The 7,486-nt window shown below is 27.1% G+C and overlaps 1 protein-coding gene across 1 annotated transcript in view; it reads right to left on the bottom strand.

The window, feature by feature from the left end:
* Positions 1 to 7,486, bottom strand: part of LOC107453947 (GTPase activating protein and VPS9 domains 1) — a gene marked incomplete in the record, with an annotated part of 46,699 nt that overhangs the window by 27,380 nt on the left and 11,833 nt on the right. The window contains 3 exon segments of the mRNA XM_071182759.1: positions 1,633 to 1,745; positions 2,754 to 2,920; positions 4,496 to 4,619. Of these exon segments, the coding sequence (XP_071038860.1) occupies positions 1,633 to 1,745; positions 2,754 to 2,920; positions 4,496 to 4,619 (404 nt within the window).

Raw genomic sequence — 7,486 nt, 5'->3', positions numbered from 1 at the left:
ATGTTTACCTTACCATCATTTTGGAAATAATCATTAGTGCATTACTCCATCGTTTTTTCTTCTTTTTAAGATTATTTCCAAAAAAAAAAAAATTTTTTTTTATTTGGGTTTAACAATAAAAAAAACGGCTTTTTGTAGCGATTCAGAAAACCGGAAAAATCAGTTATCCGGAATAGCGATGGTCCCGATCGCTCTGGATAATCGGTTCCCTACTGTACAAAAGCAAATATTATTTTTCTTTTTTCCTGCAGAATTATATTCTAAAGATACTTTTCTTGTTCATTGGAAAGGAAGAAATACTCATGATTTTTCTGTTCTCATTTCAAAATAAAAAAATTTCGCCAATGACTGGCTTGCTTCAGCTAGAATTTTAAATTGATAAAATAAAATTTAAAAAAAAAAAAAAAATAATAATAACAAAAATTCTGAAATCACAGAAGTTTGAAACATAATTCGCTCTAGAAATGATGTTTCTTCTTTCAATTTTTGAAAGAACACCATAATTTTTAAAGAACACGATAAAAACATTTTATATTTTAATAAAATATGACTGTGAGTGAAAATTTTGTCACAAATTCAGAGCACCATGAAGTTGGGGTAAATTCGATTGCAAAAATGAGATTTTTCGACGATATAAATCCATGACTTTTTTTTAAAAAAAAAATAGTTAAAATTATGGCACTTCATGACAAATTTTGTTCAATACCGAAATTCATGACTTTCCAGGTGCACAGATACCCTATACATACATAAAAATAAATTATAAATGTTATATACATAAAAATAAATTATATGTTATATACATAAAAATAAAATTATAAATGTTACATACATAAAAACAATCTTGAAGTGAAAAAAGCAACATATGATAATCTTCAGAGCAAACCCACAAAAAAGTTGATAAAATGTTTCCTTAACAACAATAAATTTATTTCAAATAGATCTTGAACTAGTTTATATTTCTCCTATGTTATTTATTTTAAGATGAATACTTAAGGAATTCAAAGAATTTTAAATCAAAATCAAAGCATTGAAAAAAATATTATTTTAATGTTGGGGAAGGGACAATATAGATAAGTTACTACAGTTTTGCTATAGCAAGATTTAAAATTATCACACAGCGTAGGGTGTATATGTAATTTTATGTTTTCAAACAAAGAGAAAAGCTGATCTAATTCCTTAAAGGTGTAGTTGGCTTAAAATATTTATTCCAATATACCTAAGCATTTGATTTACAATCTAATTTGTGTGAAAAGATTATATAAGGAAAAAGATTTTTTTTAAGGGAACATTAAGAATCACAAAAATATTTTTTTTCTTCACAAAATTTAAAATTTTTGAGTTAAAAATTCATTACATTTGTAAAAAATATTTTTTTATTTGTTTAAATGCTACGATTTTAATCTTTTACAAAGAATTTAAGAATAAAGTTTATATGGAAACCAACTGGATAAGAAGAAATATGTTTTCCAGTAAAGTCTACTAAAAAAAGAATTGTAATAACAAGCTTCTTTATGAGCCTGTCACTGATTCATACAAAAAAAGGTATAATATTCAGTGCTGCACAGAAATAGTTAGCTGAAGAATAAAAATATAATGAGAGTTTTCATAATTGCATGAAATAATACTAACCTGTGAATCTAAAGTAACCTGTGATGACATGTCTGATTGTTCTACTGTTTCAGAATCACTCGCTAAGACATCAGTACTCCAAGTGTCACTAACCATAGACTTTGTTTCATCTCCTATAATAGTTATAAGCAAATAAATAAAAATATTTTTTTCACTAAAATTTTATAAAAAATTTTTTTTTTGAGTATTCATTTCTTTCAAATTCTTTAAATGGAAATAAGCTTTCAGTATTTGGTTGATAATTTAGAACGTTTTATTTTACTGCAATTTATATATTCAATGTTTTCATTCAATAACATAACTTGAATTTATTTATTAAAGCTGGAATTTATTTAATACTTGAATTTTTCAACATTTAGATTCATGATTGCTTGGATTTAGTAATTTACTATTACTCAAATTTACTTATTAGCACTTGAATTAAAAAAATGCTTGAATTTATTAAAACTTGAAGCAGTTGAATTTATTTATCACTCTAATTTATTCACAAATATTAACACTTGAATTTATTATTAATATTGAATTTATTTATGCATTTGAATTTATTTATAAAACTTGTATTTATTAATTAATACTAAAATTTATAAGCATTTCATTATTTAGAATAATTTTTTAACACTTATATTTAATCATATTTAAATTTATTAACAGTTGAATTTTATTTGTCAACAGTTGAATTTATTTATCAACAGTTGAATTTATTTATTAATAGTTGAATTTATTTATTAACAGTCAAATTTATTTATTAACAGTCAAATTTATTTATCAATAGTAGAATTTATTTATTAATACTTTAATAACATTAAAGCACTTTTTTACTCAAGACAACTGATGAGCCAATATTTTATAAGACTAATCTGAAACAAAGGTTGAAAACTGCAAATTTTTAAGATTTGTAATGAAATAAAGAAATCTACAAGACTCAGTGGGCTGTAGCTATATATAATTTTATTAATTCACTGTTATCTTAAAGATTTAGGACGTTCATAGCTTTAGGATCATTTTAGAGATATATAGGAAAGAGACTCCAAACTATCTGAAAATCTTTTTTTTTATAAACCTAAATTAAAATGATAAAATAAATATATGTAGTAAATTTGAAATAAATTTGCTTGAGCTACCTTCATTCATTGGCTGAATTTCAAATTTGCCAAATTTATCCTCAATGTCTTCTTGGTTTTGTTTTCTTGATGAGGCCATCAAATCTAGTGGTCTCTGTTCCCTTTCTTCCCCTTCCAATTGAGAGGATGGCGTGTCACGACCACTCACGTTTGGAGTACCTCTTCCACTAGAATATAAATTTTTAAGGAATTAAAAATATTTAGTCAATGGTTTTGCTGGTACTTATGAGTTTATTTTTAAATGTAAGAGTAATTATTAATGAGGACAAAAGTTTTAGGTAAAACAGTGCTATAAAATTAAGAATGAATTTAAAAAATATAAACTTTAATGTGACAAAAAAAAGCTACATTGATTCAAACACAAACAACAGTGTAATTAAAGTAACCAATTCAAAAAGTCAGAATCCACGCTAAGCATTCGGTGTGTTGCCAAATGCGATAAAATAGCAAATTCAGCAAAACAAATTACATTTTAACGAAAATATTGGTGGATGATTTTTTTACCAACAAGAAAAATATAGATTACTTTAGATTCTGAAAATTACATCAATATGATTTTTTTTCTGAACAAATCTTGCATTGCAGTAATTTCTGTTAGAACTGTCGCATAACTAATTAAAAATATTAAGTCCAGATAATGTGAGCAACAAGAGATATTATGCAAGTATAAAAAATACAGATTCGCTACTGTTCGTTACCAGATCACCCAATATCGTTTGACGAAACTCTTTCCTACAGTTTGTGTGAATTAAGTGGCAGCTAGATGCATATTATCATCCTATTTCAGTAGAAAATATGTTTTCTCATGACAATAGCATTGTTCATTAAAATAAACTTATTATAAAATTTAAAAACTAAAATAGTGTTTAAAGAAGGAAAATTTAACTTTATCTTTATAGCTTACCACTTTTCAATGATATATTATAACCAGCACTCGGTTGGCAATGAAAGTGTTAAACCACTGCCTAACTTTCGATAAAACCAATCTCTATGAGTAATACAAAAACCCATTATATAGCGATTCCTTTTTTCTGAATGATTACATCCCAACAATATAAGATAAACAAAACAGTAAAAATTCTTTTATTAAAAAATAAGACTTGAATGAAATGTTTATTTAAAATTAATATATACAATGAAATAATTTATTTAATATTTACATACATATCAAAAGAAATGTGTATTTGCAATCTTCACAGAAGAATAAATTTTATATAGATTTTAAAGTTTGATGATGTTTAATTTTATTAAACACTAAAAAAAAGGAAAGAAAAGAAAAATGCTCATTAGAAAAAATTTTGATTGACATTTAAAAATAAACTATTTTCTGATCTTTATAAATGTTTGAAATTATCTTAAGCTAATATTAAGTAAGACACAAAGAGGAAATACTTAAATTTTTGAAATCATTCTCATAAACCATTCTTTGCATAAGAGCTGAAAAGTTTACATTAAATAATGTAACACGGAACGATAAACAGAAACCCTGATTAACAAAGATTTTCAGAAATGTAAAATAGTAAGGTCAAAATTAGGCCTAGTCTAGGAGAATACAGACCAGTTGTAACATTCTTAATAATGGACACCTTTAAAAAAAAAAATTGAAAATTTTAAACAAATTAAAAAACTGTTGATATTAGTTTAAAGCATTTTTTAATATCATTTCTCAAAATATGGTAAACATTTATTTCTAAAATGAAGAAAAATTTTAGTCTACAAGCATGAAATAAATAGATTGATACCTGACATTTGCAGAGACCATATCTGAGAGATTATCATTTTCGTTTTCATTTTCTAAATCTAAAGAAGATGCAACAGAATGATTTGACGCTGCCTCAGAAATAGCTTCTAGATTATCACTAGTTCCTAAAAATAATTATATAAAACTGTAGCAAATAGTTTGAATAACTGTCAAAAACTACTGTATCTCAGCCCTCACCATGGCTGAGATAAAGAATTATACACAAAATAATTTAATGATATTCAGATAACATACTAAAAGTGTATCACAATGGCATAACAATTTCATTATGCTAAAATAAAAAATTGGTTATTAAAATTATTACTATAGATACACTTTCCAACAAAACTACAGAATTTTAGTACAAAAATGAAAATAAAGCTCTTATATAATGATGTAACCTAAAGCTCTTATATAATGTTGTAACTAATTGCAGTAAAAATGTCATCAACAAAAATCTTAGTAGAAAATAAGTAGTTTAATAACTGACACTTTATATACAGAGTGCGTAGCCAAATTTTTCAACAAAAAATAAGCACCTTTTAAGCATTTTCCAAGCACTCAAAAAATATTTTTAAGCACTATGAAAAATATCATAATTAGACAGGGTTGGCAAGTTTTTGACAATTGATGGTCTTATTTACAGTGATGAAGATGATGGCACGTAACAAACGATGAAATTAACAAGAAAAATGAAATTTTCTATGGCTAATAGAGAAAAAAATTGACAATGCTTAGTTGGGCCCCGTAATCAGCAAAAATTCGAGAGATTTTTTGATTCTATTACAGAGGGCGGAAAATGTCTGAAATTGAGAATCTCTTGCAAAATACAATAGGGTTGCACATGAGAGTCAAAAATCCTTACCACTGAATCCAGCTCAGTATACGAAAGTGTGGACCCCCAAGTGTTTCATCAAACATGTAAAACAAATGGTGTTTTTAGACACTACAGACCGTCGGTACACCGAAATAGAATGGGGTTGAATTAATTGTCAAAACGTTGAATAGGAAAACGTCTTTTTGCATAATTTGTGGTGAAAATCAACATGGTAAAGAAAAATATCACATTTCGGAAAAGGGAAAATTAAGTACTTTTTAAAAACAGCCATGGAAAAAAACACCTTTAAGGGCTTTCAAAAAACGAAAATAAGCACCTATAAGCACTTTTTAAAAACGGTTTGCATCCTGATATATAGATAATGTAATTGGGATTCCATAGCTAAAAAAATTGGCCAAACTAGATACTCAACTTTAGTTTAAAATTATTGTTAAGATTGTTAAACATCTACTAGCGCCAAAAAAAAAAGTTTACAAGTTTACTTCTGATTTAATTTCAAGAGTTTTGATTTAACATAGAATGATTACAATTTGAAAAAAAAAAATTTTTTTTGTCTTCTAAATTTAACCCTTTAATTAAGAGTTGAGCCCATAGATAAAATAACACAGAAATTTTCCTCTACATACTATTTTCCAATTCAACCAAACTGGAACTAGCGCTCACATGGCCAAAGAGGTATCACCCAGGGCTTGAATACTATACTGCCTGACATGCCCAAGGCCTTAATACCTATTTGTTAGAAATACTTCTGATTTATACTTAAAATTATTGATGCAGGAATAATATTGTCCTTCATTTGAATAAATTAATAATAGCCACATTCCTGGCAACAGAATAGCAGTGGTTGCTGTAGATAACCAATGCATTTCCAGATTAATTTTGCACTTTTCAAAAGATTTTATTTCAATACTATCATCTGCAAGTTTATCCTACTAAAAAATTTTCTTTTCTAATTTTTTCAGGTTGCTTAATGTGAACATTTGTTATTCCTTTTGGGCTCACCCATTAATTTTTAAACAATACCCTTTGCTTAAAACACCTCAACTTCTTTCTAATAAAAATTAAACTGTCAAAACACTGCATTGGACAAAAAGTAAAAAAAATAAATGTTATTTAGTGGTTTTTATGGTAAAGGGATTTATTCCATTCTTTGAATATCATACTATAAAATTTTCATTACATTTGAACAAAATAAAGTTTTTGCGCATAATTTTTAAATACCTTGCAGATTTTGCTATATCTATATCACAGAGCTTAGCCAAATCTTTCAACAAAAAATAAGCTCCTTTTAAGTACTTTTAAGTATTTTTAAGCACTAAATTAATATTATTAAGCACTATATACATTAACAAAATGCAAAATAGTTTTCAAAAATTTTTCATGATCATGATAAAATAATTAGTTTCTGATAAAGAACTCTTTTCTTGATTACATTAGCCACCATAAAAAGATCAAGTGGTTTTTTGGTTCCATTTCAGACGGTGGAAAATGAAGCCTGAAATTGAGAATATCTTGCAAAATGTAAGATGATTGATTGAATCCAAATCATCAAACACGTAAGATGATAGACGCTTCCTTACCTTACGTACCGGCGGTACGCCAAAATGCATAGTATTTGAATGAATTGTGAAAACGCTGAATAGAACAATGTGAAAACCACCCTTTTGCATAATATGTGGCAAAAATAGACATGATAAAAAAAAATCCCATTGTTGAAAAGGGAAAATTAAGCACTTTTCAAAACTACCCAATAAAAAAAGCACCTTTAAGGGCTTTTAAAAAATGAATATCGAAAACAAGCACTTTTCAAAAACGCTATGCACCATGTACACCCTTGTGCAAATTAATTGAAACAAACTTTTTTTCATGTTTTTTAAAGAAGATGTTTTGGGGTTGTTTCGGTTATGGACCTTTGCAGCCTATTGACGGTATGATGCGTTCTGAGCAGTACATTACTATTCTGGGTAAAAAAGTTGTTTCAGAGTTGAAGAAACGATACCCAGATGGAACAGGGATTTTTCAACAGGATTTAGCTCCTTGCCATACGTCCAAAATTGTCAAGAAATTCATGTCTGAGAATCAAATTGAGACATTGGAATGGCCAGGGAACTCTCCGGATATCAACCCAATTGAGAATCTCTGGGCCATATGCAA

This window comes from Parasteatoda tepidariorum, chromosome 6 (genome assembly GCF_043381705.1).
Source record: "Parasteatoda tepidariorum isolate YZ-2023 chromosome 6, CAS_Ptep_4.0, whole genome shotgun sequence".
Lineage (NCBI taxonomy): Eukaryota > Metazoa > Arthropoda > Arachnida > Araneae > Theridiidae > Parasteatoda > Parasteatoda tepidariorum.
Note: the sequence above shows the minus strand (reverse complement) of the source record. Positions and strands in the feature narration are given on the sequence as shown.